Source organism: Podarcis erhardii, assembly GCF_964252035.2.
Source record: "Podarcis erhardii genome assembly, chromosome: 1".
Classification (NCBI taxonomy): Eukaryota; Metazoa; Chordata; class Lepidosauria; order Squamata; family Lacertidae; genus Podarcis; species Podarcis erhardii.
Genome location: NC_138497.1, coordinates 48306456 through 48321020, shown reverse-complemented (window position 1 = coordinate 48321020; position 14565 = coordinate 48306456). Strand labels below are relative to the sequence as shown.

Here is a 14565-nt window from a genome sequence, read left to right as displayed (position 1 = left end):
TACAACCCCTCCCCTCCTTTGTGATTGATTTGGCAGCCCCTTCCCTGGTGTTTTCTTTGTGCCTCCAAATAAATATTCAAATAGGGAGCTTGACCAGAGTGGCAGATATTAAACGCAGGAGGATGGATCCATAAGCTTTTGCAAGGTCACCTCTCTTCAGTGATTCAAATGAGCTTTTGAACATCAAAGCCCTGGTGGTCCTCTGATGCTATTAACAAAGAAATAAAAGTGAATTTTACTTCAGGGCAGCGAAACGTCTAGAAGCAAAGGGGGATGGGTCAGAATATATCTGTTTAAATAAACAGGGTCAGACTCTGCCGTAGGAAACTGAGTTGCTTAGCAAGTGAATCAATAGTGGGTTTGGGGTTTTACTGAAAGGTTGTACAATAAAGAGAGACAACTCCAATTTTAAGAAAAGGGAAGGTTTCAAACAGGCTCTTTGGCCCATTATGCTTCCAGGTTTTTGCAGTTCCAGTGTTGATTCCCATAATACGTGTGGACCTACACTAGCACTAGTGGTCCAGATATTTTAAAAAGCACAAACATTGACCAGTGCAGACATCCCCCTAAGCAGTGATTAAAGCGAATTACACGTTTTTCTAGAATGCCCATAATCTTTTGGCATCTCTTTAATCTCAAATGTGAAACGTGTTGCTTGGAACACCACAATGTTTTTCAATGCCTATTTTTCACCAGTGCCCTTAAGATCATGCATTCGTCTTCCATTTCCTGTCCCTCGCTTTGTACTCTCACACCGATTCAGCCCTTGAAATTGATTCCTTTCATCTTACTCTAACAATCTTCTCTAATATGTACTGTCTTTCCCTTTAGACACTCTGGAATGTATCCAACAGGGTCTGTGTAAAAGCAGAACAAAGTTTGTCTCATGCAGCATGACTTCTCCTTCCTTTCCTCCCCCTTGCAGCTTCCTACATGCTCCCATAAGCTCTGGAGGGTTGGGGGACCCCCCCCTCAAAAGTAGATTTGGGGGGAAGCACAGGAGGCTGCTGGGGGAGGGGAGAAGAAGGCAAAGTACCATTGCATGAATAGATCTCTGCTCATTTATATCAAGAGAATCTTACTCTGGTGAACAAGTCTGTTATAATCTTAATTGCTCACTGTTACAAAATAATGCCATACACATTGATAGCTTACAGAAAGGCCCCTCCTGACTGGTGTTTTATTGTGGGTGTTTTCTACTACATGTTCTTGACACAATAATAGTGCATTAGTGATAGATTTGTTCTGCTTTAGTTTGTTCTGCAATGCTTCCCCAATGCTGCCACATTACTGCTGTCCAGAGGGACTACGGGACAACAGAAGTGGGATAAAAAATACACTAGAACATCTGTGGGATATAAAGTTACAGGATTTCAGCAAGAAGTTACCGGATGTGCACTGATTGGAAATGAAGCAGTGTGACCATCCCAAACCTTTTGCAGTCGCAAACAGTATTGAACATGGAATCACGTGTGATCACTTTGATAGCATCATAAACACAAAATAATCTTGAATGTGTAATTGAAAGGATGTCTGGAGGGGTCCCAAGACTCCACCTGAAAAGGCCAGGAAGCTCATCACTATCCTGATCAGAGGGACCAGGGAGGGGAAATCAGTTGGAAATGCATTTATTTCCCCCCTCAGCAAGAAGCATCATCTCTGCTTTAAGAAATCCTCTTTCACTTTACCCATTCTTGCCTTTGTGGTTTCTCATTGTATTAGTCATGTACAAGGTGAGATGGGAGTGAAAAATAAGGCATCATCATCAACCTTTTATTCGACCGTCAGTCAGGAAAAAAAAAAAACAAATACATTTGTCAATACACAGTTAAAACATCCAAGAAGATTTTAGAGCTTAGCCAACACTAAAAGGGCTAAACAGATAGCCCCATGTCAATATAGTCAATTATGGTCTTGCGACGCTTAAAGGCTAAAAAAAGAAATTTGGCCACCAAGAAAGGTATAGCTCTAGTGACATTATTCAGCAAGTGTAAAACCTGGTTTTCTCGAGGTAGGAAGCTAAGTTGAGATAGGAGTGGGTCTATAAGGTTTTGTCTAAGCTCTGCATAAGAAGGGCAAGTCAAGAGAATGTGTTTGGTGGACTCAACCACACCGATAGCACAATGACAGGTTCTCTGGGCGTATGGTACTCCCCTGTACCTTCCCCACGATATCGCAGAGTCAAGAACATTTAATCTAGCCGCTGTAAGAAGTCTGCGGTATTCCACATAGTGGATTTCTGCAAGGTAGGGGGCTGGTATGGTCCGATAAATCTGGTCCCCTAGGAACATCCCAGGTTTTACCTGGGCTATGTCCTCTTGTCTGGCAATATCACTCAGTCTAAAACCTTCACATTTCTTCTCTCACCTTATTTTTCTGCTGTCTTGGATCTTTTCTAGAGCTTTCTTTCCGCGTCTGGATGTGTGGAGGCAGCTTGGAGATCGTTCCCTGCAGCCGAGTAGGCCACGTTTTCAGGAAGCGCCATCCGTATGACTTCCCTGAGGGAAATGCGCTGACCTATATCAAGTAGGAATGGGTGACTCCTTGATCCCAGTTCAGGAAACAGGAGGGTGGCAAAGTGCATTTAGGCCCAACTAGGATATAGTGTTTGCCTGAAGGAAAGAAAGGACACTGGGGCCAACTTCTTGAGGTATTTGCCAGTTTCCTTCCTTCACTCAGGGACTTGAGTATGAACCCAAATGGAATTCATGAAAGCTGCTTGGATATTCCTGGCTAAATCTATCTCATTTACTGCTGTTTTTGTTTATTTGTATTTATAGCAAACACTTCTCTAATACTCTGGAAATAGTATTTTAAATCCTCTATATACATTGGGTATATACTTTATATACTTGGAAAAAACCACTATACTAATGCAGAGTAGTGTGTGAGCTATACCCTAATTAAATAGCAGTTTATAAAAACCATTGAAGTATATTTGACAGTGAGCCCCTATTTAATGTAAAAATATGATTTTTAAATTAAGGGTGACTGTTTATCATGCAGGAGTACAGCTGCACAGGCTCAATACTTGTGGTCTATGGTAACCCAGTGTTAATTTCTGTGTGGGTTCTCGCAAACCACTGATATGTTTTGGCCAGAATTAGACATTATGGAAAACATGCGGCTCCTGCCAAAAACAGCAGCCCCGGTTTTCCTCTTCTCTTCACCAGCAACACAAGTTTTTCTACCCCCGCACGGCAGCCAGTGAATCCCTGTTCAATTACCCTCCACTCATAGCTGCTTTGTGGCATATGTGGAAGATCCAGAAGTCTTAACCCTCTTACATATTTTGCACCTGTTATGACCCTAAGTATGCAGGAGGGTTAAGAGGCGTCTGGATCTTCCACATGTGCCACAGAGTGGCAGCAGCTCTGAGTGGAGGCAATGAGTTGAATCCAACATCATGTGAACAAAGTTCTGCTTGCACAATAGGACTTCCCCTTCCTCTGCAGTCCCTTGTGCTGTCAATCTTCCAGAGCAGAGAGCTGAAAGGGAGAGGAAAGGATGGAGAAGTCCCATTGTGCAAGCAGAACTCTGTCCCACTCACACGCAAACACCACTGGATACAACCCAGGAAGGGCAACTGAGTGGCTGCCATAGAATTTTGTTAGCTGCCATGGTGGGAAACCAGTGTACCTCTTCCTTTACAGGAATTTTCTCACAGGAATGTGCTGGTGTTGTTCCATCTGAACACACACCCCTCTCTTTTCCATGCATGCTCCCCCAAATTGGCTCTGGGGTAGATTCTGGAGAACCCCCACAATAGCATGTAGGGGAAGGAGAAGGCCAGTCATTCCATCAGGCAAGCTTAGTGACTATGTTGAATTCTTCCCTGCATATCCAAGGTTCTGTGGGATATACGGTAAATAACCTTAGAGAAAATAACAGTTGAATAGCTGTTTTATGTTGATGCAGCCGTTGGGATGGATCAATCATTTGTGGTCTTGCAAGCTCAGAGATGGGGTGCAAACACCACCACCCATCAATTGGTTCCTGTTTTGGGGAAAATGTACAAGTTTAGTGATGACATCCCTGTGCTTCCAAATTTGCTGGCAATGAGAATTTGGGAGGGTTGAAGTTTCCATAAGGGTGACTTAATTTCATGTTGTGACAAGTGGTACAGCAAATAACCGTGGTTCACCTTTCCCATCTGCAGAAATACCAAACGTACAGCAGAAGTATGGATGGATGAATACAAGCAGTATTACTATGAGGCCAGGCCATCTGCCATTGGAAAGTCATTTGGAAGGTAAGCATCCCAAACCAGGCAAATGGGTATTCGTGTCAGATAGCTCTTATAAGCTACTCTTAGGGAGAGCTGACAGCATAGGCACTCTCCCATAACTAACATGCCCCTGGAAACATGATTCGAACAGCTGAGTAACACATTCTTGTATTGATTGGTTTTATATTTAAACATAAGTTCATCTCCGGCACTCTGTGGTAGTGGCTTGGTATAATCGAAATGGTTTGAACTAGATGACTTTAAAGGGGATTAGGCAACTTTTGGAGCTTTAGCCTATCAACAGTGACCAGTAATGAACATGATGGTTATATTCTGCCTCTGGGATCAGGGTTGCTATGCCTCTCAATACCCATTTCTAGGAGAAAGCTATTGCTTGTGGGCTTTGGCATCTGGTTGGCCATTATAGGATGCTGTACTAGATACTAGGCCTTTAGTTGGTCTGATCAAAATGGGCTCTTCTTAGCACATTTCTAGGCATAACCTGACAAGGCAGTACTTTGCCAGGGATTCAGGCAAGGGGTTTTGCTATGGGGATTTTTTGTTTTGTTAAAAAAAAAATGTTTTGCAGATTCAGAGCTGAAACCTGCTATATATGACACTGATTGGCTGGCACCCATTATGTTCCTAAGAAATCTCTCATATGCAAAATCCCCAGAACAGTTATGCATTTTAAAATACCGTTACAGGTTAGGTTTCTTTTTAAAAAAAAAGTAAGTTGACAAATTAATACATCACACTTGTAAAATGTAAAGAGGAAGGATGTCTTGAGAGAAGGGCAACACCAGTGACTCCACCAGCATATGATTTGCTGGTATGTATGTCTGCTTTTCAGTTTGTGAAGCCTGAGCAAATGTGTTTTGTTCGGCAGCTAAGGGATCCATTGTGACTTCACTTTTTATCTGGTATCTGAAGAAGTGTGCATGCACACGAAAGCTCATACCTAGAACTAACTCAGTTGGTCTTTAAGGTGCTACTGGAAGGATTTTTTTTTATTTTGTTTTGACCATGGCAGACCATGGCAGACCAACACGGCTACCTATCTGAAACTTCACTTTTTATATCACCATAAACAGGCTGAGGTGACGGCGTTTACCTGACCTCCTGGCAGTGAGAGTAGGCAAGACGGTGAAGTGGTTGTTTGCTGTGGAACCTTATTGGCTTAGCTGGTGCCAACCTCCCCACCGCCTTGCCCCTCGCAGTAGAGGCTGTGGAGACTTTGCTGCCGGGAGATTAGGTAACCAGCGCTGCCCCCACCCTGCGGTCTGTTACTGTATATTACCTTTCTCTTTACCCATACATAACTGGATCCTAGGCAAAGCAAGGAGAAAGATGTTACTGGGAGCAGAATAAACACTCCCATGCTACTTCAGTTTCTCACAGTGAGCTGTAGGATACACCCATATCCGGCCCATGCAGCCCAAAAGGGTTCAAGATGAACAGAGGAGTGGGACTACATTAATAGATGCCTTGGGAAAGGAGGAAGAGACAGGCAGAAGAGGTCTGACTTGGCCCATCAGCCTGAGATTCCTCCCCGCCCCCTGTGCTAAGCTTAAAATAGAAATTACAAAAGCACCTCTGTTAGGACTTGTTAGCATAGGTGTTGTGAAAATGTGTCATTGTATTGTTTGAGTAGCATGTGGCTGCACTTCACACATTTGGGCATTTTGTAATCTTTGCTTGTGTTCTGCCTGTGTTATGAGAATCTCTTTTGTCCACATTCACAACGAAGATAGGAACAATTTGCTTTTGCTTCCAGTATTGTGGACAGGGTGGAACAGCGCAGGAAACTGAACTGTAAATCCTTCCAGTGGTACTTGGAGAACGTCTACCCTGAGCTCAAGTGAGTCATCCTTTGAATCTCAAGTAAAACCGCAGGATGTATATTTAACATTGTGGGAAGGAGGAAAGTGGCAGGTGCCTTCCCAAGAGGTAAAACATGCTTGTAGCACATTGGAAAGATGCATGACAAATTGGAGGTTCTTTTCTTGAACAGGTATCTCCACACCTCCCACCCATGGGCCTGACATGGCTCTGTTTGAACCAATGCCTCTTCACTATGGCAGCTTGAACTTTTGAGGTGGGATTAGACAACTGGGAGCTCATCCACACTTCTGCTTTGTCTTGTGTCCAGAAAGCATGAGTCCAAGGGATTTTCCCCTTGTCTCATGTTTCTAGGCATGGTTCCGAGTGGTTTTGTGTTTCCTCAGCTGCTTTTCCTGGGAAAACCTGCTCCTTAGCCCTGAATTGGAGCAAACATAAATCTGTAGAAAACACGATTGATGTTTGCTCTGATTCAGTGGTAAAGATCAGGTTTTCTGAAAAGTTGCTATGGGAAACGGTAGAAGGCACAGTTGGGTCGAGCTTACTTTACTGTGAAAGGATAGAAGCATCAGAACCTCATAAGCAAGGTGTAGCCTTCTTTCATGAGGCATCCTAGAAGGCAAAAATATATAACCCACTCAGAGAACAATGGAGTTACGGTATGTGGTACATCAGTTGGAGTAATAGAAATGAGAATACATATACCGGTATATGTTGTAGTATGTTTAGAAGTTATAATCTGTTGTAATTAAAATGAATAAGACTGATTCTGAAACCTTTTGCCATAATTTGAAAAAGATCAAAAAGTCTGCTTGCTTAACTGGTACAAACTAGTTAGTATCACAGAGGTAACTTTGGTGTAAGATGCACCTCACTTCTTTAATTACTGAAGTAAGAGCAGGAGTGGGTTAGTTAAGGGGCATAGTTAATCTTGGGGAAAACAGCCTTTATTGTATACAATGTAGCTCAAGAAAAACAAACGGTTCACATATATACCTGCTTTAACGTGGTATTATCATTCTCACAATTGGTGTTCTTCTTGAATTCCCTCAGTGACTTCAGTTGATTGCAATATTCTTTTTATTGCTGTGTTTCACTCCAGAGGCGGGATAGCATTTATGTGTCGTGTGATACTATTCTCATATGTATATGGAAGATTTATTTTTATTTTCTTCTGGATTATCACCATCAAATACAGAGATGGTATTGATAATTTGGCAATTTGTGTTCTGGTTTTGTTTTGTCTCTCAGGGTTCCAGAAAAGGAGCTGATTCCTGGCATCATCAAGCAAGGAGCAAATTGCTTGGAGTCTCAGGGACAGGATACAGCAGGGAATTCTCTAGCAGGGGTTGGAAGCTGTAAAGGGACAGTGAACAATCCTGTGGCCACTCAGGTGAGGCGAACTGAAGTTGGTCCCTTTATTCTTTTCTGCTGCTTTTCTACTACCTACTGGGGAAGGTAAATGTGTGCATTTGAAGCATGGTGATCTTGGTAGATCCCTTGGCTGGGCAGAGGCAGTAGATAATTTGTGGACAATAGGGCTAGGCCTCATCAGGCCTTGCCTCAGTTCTTCCTCCAAGCCACATTGATTGTTGGAAGGCAGAGAAAAAATTGACTGGGATTCATCCTTCCCTGAAGGTCCTCCCCAGACACTTGAGTGGACCCCCTTGATAAAGTACTTGCACAGCAAACCATCATAAAATGGGTTGCCCACAAGGCTACTGCCCCACGCAGCACAATCCACAGGGGCAGCAGATCTGGCCTCCAAGGAATGCATCACCCACTGCTGCTATTGTGATTGCAGTAACAGCTGTGGTGTGCTTCTTGGAGGCTGGAGGCTGCCTCCTCGGCAGCTGCCTCCCACCCTTATTCCCATTGTTGAACTTCACTCCCTGCACCCTTATTCTTCACTCACCCTGTTATGTACTGAAGTTCTCACCCTGGGCCAGCAGGGGGATACTGTAGATAGTTATGCAAATGAAGGATCGAAAGTGACGTTCAGTGATTGGATAGTTTGTCTGCAAATGAAGGATCGAAAGTGACGTTCAGTGATTGGATAGTTTTAGAAAGTTGCAACAGTTACATTGTTCTGGAGCTCTATATAAGCAGGCTGACTGAGCTCCTCAGTTCAGTTCTGTTCCAGCTTACAAATAAAGAGCTGCTTTGGAAGAACCGCTGTGTCGTCTGATATGTTTGCCCACAACTTAACACACTCCTTCTTCTATGGCAGGGTAGGCCTTCTGTGGTTCGCCTCAGGTACCAAAATGTCTTGGGCCAACCCTGGTAGCCCAAGCTCTTCCTCCGAATAGGCACTGCTTGGCATGAGCTTTTTTTTTCAGTCAGACATCTCCCCTCTGGCCATTTCCTTGGCCCTTGAAAATCAGCACAGCCTGTGGGTGTACAGCCAGAACAGATGAGAAGGATCAGGGAGAAAATTCAGAGTAACTCACAGAAACCAGCCCTCAGAGTTCCAGCATCGTGTGGGCAGCAGTTGAGATACAGTGCCCACATAGCATTGTTTGGAATTGGGGGAGCAGTGAAGAGAATGGAGAGCTAATGTGAAGAATGACCCAGATCCACTTATTATCTTACAATTCCATTATTATTCTGTTTTACTATTGCCTTAAGGACATAGTTCAGATGTAGAGACAGGAAGTCCCTTGCCACATGCAGGAGCTGTCCAACAGAGGAGGAGGAGGCAGCTATTTAAAGGACATTGGGAGCTATGGTATTGTGAAAACTTTTATGTCTTGAGGCTGTTTCACACAGTACACAGTTTTCCTGAACTACAATGAAGGACAAAAAAAGTGAAATCAATGCGTAATATCTGCAGCTGTGGTGCTGGCACACACATGTATTGCATTACATGTACAAGGCATGGGGAGGCCACACGTTTACCATGGATGTGATGGTCAGAATCTACAGACAACTTTTTTCCTATATGGAACTCTATAAATAGTGATACCATGTAAAATAGCATTTAGTGGCTCCTAATCAACCAGATATGGTTGGATATGGGAATAATGCCCACTTTATCCCCCCCTGAGCTTTTCACCAGTTCTCTTTGGTATGTAAAAGTTACTGGCACTACTATCACACAGGGAATATACGTATGTTGATCCTGGGTGTGGTTGCACACGTATGTTAATATTAATTTTATTGTTTGAATTTATATACCGCCATATACATGGAAGTCTCAGGGCGGTTCACAGAAAAGATCAACATAAAAATCACAATATATATATAATCAAAATAAAAACAACAACCCAATAGCACATCCCCCCCCGCCCCCGAAAAAGAGCCACATTTTAAAAGGGCATAGGATGTCAATCAGAACAACTACTAAAGGCCTGGTTAAAAAGCAATGTTTTTGCCTGGCGCCTAAAGGTGTATAATGAAGGCGCCAGGCGAACTTCCCTGGGGAAAGCATCCCACAGAATGCAAGGCACGGAATTAGATCCTGCACGTTGTAGGAGTTAGAAGTTATGGCGACAGATTGTTGTAAAGAATTTACTGCTCTAAATCCTGTTTAAGGCTGTGCACACATTGCCAGTTTAAAATGCAGCGACATTGGATTCCTCTAGCTGGCATGTCCAAAGTCCATTTGGGGGGGCCTAATCCAGTCCTCTGGTCGGTTTAATCCGGCCCCTGTGGCAGTTTATTTTCTGGGGTAAAGGGTAAAATCCTATAAAAAGCTCAACAATTTCAATACTAAAGAAAGGTCAACAACCTTGCTTGGCCCTTTGGTCAGCCCCCATGGCCCTTCACTTCATCAAATCTGGCCCTCTTTGAAAAGTTTTGACACCCCTATAGATAAATGTGGCTTGTGGTTAACATTGTATGGACATTGCTTCCCAAAGCAGTGCTGTGAATGCATTGGATCCAAAGTACACAGCCTAAGACCTTTTAGTTCACCCAGGTTTTTATATTGGTGTTTTAAATCTCCGGGAGGGGGTGTTTCCTCTCCCTTTTGCAACAAAATTATATTTTTCTATTGCTGATTATGATGTATTAGTATTGTTTTGTTTGTAAGCCACCCAGGGGGGAATTTCTTTGTGAATAAATATTGGCTTTGCTTATTCTGGAGTAGGTAGCAAATCCCCTCTGTGTTGAATGAGAATCAGTTGCAAATGCTCTCAAAATTGGCTTGAAATAGTAGCTGCTTTCTTTATAATTCATTATGGGCATTCATAATAGAACTGCTCTGCAACATAATGATTCATGCTATGTGTGGCAAAATCCTCTACACTTTTTTAAAAATATATTTTTAATTATTTCCCAGAAAGAGAACAATACAGAATAAAATACAGAACAAACTATTGGAGTACATAGTAAATAGCCACAAACATAACACGTAGCTACAGAATCTTGCTTTTTGCAAAACCCTTTAAACTTCAGTGGCTTCTGAGGAATTTATTCCAGCTGACAATCTCGACCAGGAACCCTTCATTCAGATGCTGTCATATAGCAAGGAAGCAGCTTGAGTCAGCAAAAGGTCGCAGTAGGATACTGGATGCCAACAAAGGCTCACTCACATCTGTTAATGGTTGGGAAGGAGCCTGCAGACAGCGTCCAACAAGCTGTTTGATTTGACTTGCTGTGCTATTTTGTCATTGTTTGAAACTGCTGAAATTCATTGAACTGTATCTCTGTCCTGGGAATTATCCCAGCGAAGAAGGCGAATGTTAATTGTCTGTTGGGAAGGATGGTTATTAGGTGGGAGGGTAAATCAATGAAGTGGGCTTGCCCTCTTGCTCTGTGTTTGTTACTGGTGGGTGTCTATGCTGTCTCCCTAATGATAAATTGCATGTTTTGCCACCATAGACAATAGCTACAATCGTGTTTTAGAAAAAAGGTTGATAACTTTCCCTATTGGGGAAGATAAGTAGAAACTGTGGCCTGTTCTAGAAAAAGCAAGTGGGGGGGGGATCCTCAGGCCCAAGGGTTGAATGTGTTCTTGCCTATCTCTCCATCAGACTCTTGGGACGGTGCCCGGGCTTTGCCCCCCCCCCAAGCCTCTCCCTAAGCCCCACCTCTTACTGGTCCCACTCTGTCCCTTCCTTGCATGCTCTTGCATGGAATGTGTCCTTGCACTGTGATATTGCCTCTTGCTGGTCCAGATGGAAAGAGGTGTATGGAATGTATGTAAAAAAAAACCACAACCCTCTGGTTTTTGGATTGTTGTAAGGTAAGGCTACTGTATGGAAGATAAGAGGCATATCTCTTGCACTGCTCAGCTGTGCCTCTGGCCCCACCCACTATTGTCATGCCTCTGGGAGGTTTTCCATAAGGGGATGTGGCCTTTAGGCTGAAAGGTGTTTCCCCGCACACGCTGGCCTACCACCTCTGCCAATCATGGGAAAAGGTTGTCCAAGGTTGAAATTCTTGGACAAGCTGTTGTCTAGCAAGAGGGAGAGCCAATTAGTATCCTTTGAAGCACACCTCAAAAGCTCTTTTTTGAACCCTGAATTCTTTGAGTGCCCAATCTTTCCCAAACTATATCAGGATTTCAGTCTCTGTTTCCAAAACTGAGTGTCCTTCACATATGCAGTGTTTCTTGCCTTTTTTCTGCTATGTTTCCCCTCTGTACTGAAAGCTGCTGCTGCTGCAGGTTCAGTAACCTCTGAAGCAGTAAGTGGACTCCTGCTGCTAGTTTGCACCATGCTTTGTCCTTGCGATCACAGGTACATGCATGCCCAAAGGCCATTGCATAGAGAAATTCAGGTGACGAAAAGGTCTGAGTCAGCCCTTTTCTTACAAGCAAAAGCACATGCACTGAGCACTTGATGGCTGAAAGAGGTATTGTGTTTCCATCACTGAACTGTGCTCTTTTCTTCTTCCTCCAAAGGAGTGGATATTCAGTGACCCTTTAATCAGGCAGCAGGACAAGTGTCTTTCAATCACCTCTTTCTCCGCTGGCTCTCAGATCACAATTGAGGCATGCAATCAGAAAGATGGCAGACAGGTACGGTGCTTCCTTAATCACACTTCCCCTCTTTTATTTTGGTGCCATTGTAGTTTAGTTTTAAAAATTATTGTATAAGGGTGGTTTGGCTCTGGAGATGGGATACAATCCATGGTGATAACATAAAACTGGTGGGTGTGTGTGTGTGTGTGGTATGAGTGCCATCCAAAGCACACTGGCCACGCTGACTGTGGCTGATGGGAGCTAGAGTCAGACCACATTTGGGGGGCATCCAAGGCGTTTAAGAATAAATAAAGAACACTAGTAGCAATTTTAGAAGACACAATACAGCCCAGGTATCGGGAGTGGTGGGGTTGGTTTGCACATCACACTTCATGGCACAGGTAATATCTAATATGTGTTCATGTCACTGGTACAACTCTATAGAAAAGGATACGGAAACGTGTTGCTTTGCTATAGCATATCTTATGCCAGAAAAGGTAAAAAGTGGTTGCTTCCCTGCGTGAGTTTTAAAAACTAGGGCTCAGCTTCAAATTTCTGGTTCAGTTTTTTTGGGGGGGCAGGGAGTATCTCAAAATTGAGGGTGGAATTTTGGGGAGAACTTTCTGAAAGGTTATGTGATGAAACTTACAACTGGTAATGAGCGGCAGTGACTTATCTCCCCCCTCCCTTTTTTTACCCCAAAGCTACTATAATATAGGGTTGCAGTATGTCTGGGAACTCCCGGTGGTCATACATACCCATCCGGGGGGAATTTTACATTTTAAAGCAAATGCCCTGGATTTTGGGGGGTGTTTTTTTTAAAGTGTGTGTGTGGCTCTTGTTCAGGGTCTGGCTCTGGCGCAGACAACCCTGGCTCAAGCTCGAGAGCGCCGGGGGGCTATTGCTATAAGCTCAGCAACTTTTGTATCTGAATAACCCTACTATAATAGACTGTATTTTTGCTATTGCCGAAGTTGGGGTGGCTGAAGCACTGTTATTCGTAGCATCCCTCAACAGGTGGCCAGGTTACACGCCCCACCCCTCCTGCAACTTATAGCTCCTCTCAAACTGTGCTGCGTCTTTGCATAGTGTCATTTCAAGGAAGCTGTGGGGCGAGAGAGGGAGAGATTGTGACCATGACTGGCAGCTCCTATTTTTTTTCCAGGTTACCCCTGGAACAGTGCTATATCATGACAAAGCGTTGTTCCGGGTCACAGCAAAATAACTGTTGCTTTTTGGTGGTCTCTAAGAGCAGCCCTGTTTGTTGTTGCAGCTACTTACCGTATTTTTCGCCCTATAGGGCGCACCGGCCCATAGGTCTCACTTATCGGGGGGGGGGGATAAAGAAAAAAAATTATCCCCCCCCCCGAGCCCCAAAGAGCAAAGAAGCCTGGCTTCATTTTTAGCCTTGGGGCTGGGGGTCCGGGAGCGAAGGCGAGGTTGCGCAACCTTGCCATCGCTCTCAGAGCTTGCGGGGCTGGGGGCGGGGGAAGCCCGAGCTTCCCCCGACCCCAGCCCCCAGAATGGGTCCGGGAGCGAAGGCGAGGTTGCGCAACCTCGCCTTCGCTCCCGGAGCTTGCCGGGCTGGGGCGGAGGAAGCCCGAGCCTCCCCTGACCCCAGACCCCAGAACAGGCTGCTATCCGCCAGCCTGGGGAGCCGGGCGGGAACTCCCGGCGGGCTCTCCAGGCTTGCAGATATCTGCCCGAAGCCCGGGGCGCGACCCGCTGCGCTCCCCGGGTTTCGGGCTGCAGGCTGCTGTCCGCAAGCCTTGGGAGCCCGGTGGGAAGTCGTGTCGGGCTCCCAAGGCTTGCGGAGAGCTTCCTGAAGCCTGGAGAGGGAGAGGGGTCGGTGCACACCGACCCTTCTCGCTCTCCAGGCTTCAGTGAAAGCCTGAATTCACCCCATAGGATGCACACACATTTCCCCTTCATTTTTGGAGGGGAAAAAGTGTGTCCTATAGGGCGAAAAATACGGTACATGTGTGGCAGCAGAAATACAGTTTGAAGCCTCAAGGGGATTTTAAATAAGAAAAGGGGCAGAAAAGAGAGAAAGCATTGGAAAAATGCCTCCCTGAATACTTCCAGTCCCCCTCCAAAAATTGACAACCCTCCCCACAGTTTGCTACCTGCTAAATGGATGGAAAGTAGGGGTGGGATTTCATCTAACCCATAGATCAGGAAAGGTTCCGAATTCCTGGTACGGGAGGTTTTTCTATTTCTATTAATAGCTGCGACACAGAATGAATCTGTTCTGCATGAGGGAGTTGACAAGTCTAAACTAAATATGTGCAGCCCCTCCTTCATCTCCTGCAGTATCGACCTGTTAAGGTACTCCTAATTGCCTATATGTCTCTGTTTTAAAAAACAAAACAAAAAACAAGGACAGAATTCCTTTTAAAACCTTGCACATAGAGAACATAAGCACAAGTTTCCCAAGAGCTCTGACTAATGTAGGAGCGCCCATAAAAACTGTCACAACACATGTGCCCTCAATAAACTCTTGCTGTTGAAATTAGGGCTGTGTGAATGTCCCCAGTGAGTTGTTCTTGCCTAGGCCTACCTTCCTCCTCTGCTGGTGACCACACGC

At 44.5% G+C, this 14565-nt stretch overlaps 1 protein-coding gene across 2 annotated transcripts in view; it reads left to right on the top strand.

Moving 5' to 3' along the window:
* The window catches only part of GALNT16 (polypeptide N-acetylgalactosaminyltransferase 16), a 143772-nt gene that overhangs the window by 121181 nt on the left and 8026 nt on the right, over positions 1–14565 (top strand). Inside the window, exons 10-15 of one of the 2 annotated variants that reach the window (XR_014161424.1) lie at positions 2400–2526; positions 4160–4252; positions 6006–6089; positions 7322–7463; positions 8699–8798; positions 11919–12035. Coding sequence is in view for 1 of the 2 variants with exons in the window: in XM_081881749.1 (XP_081737875.1) it covers positions 2400–2526; positions 4160–4252; positions 6006–6089; positions 7322–7463; positions 11919–12035 (563 nt within the window). In the remaining variant the exon portion in view is untranslated. Of the gene's footprint in view, positions 1–2399; positions 2527–4159; positions 4253–6005; positions 6090–7321; positions 7464–8698; positions 8799–11918; positions 12036–14565 lie in introns of those variants that run through there. The other variant, XM_081881749.1, reaches the window with a different exon arrangement.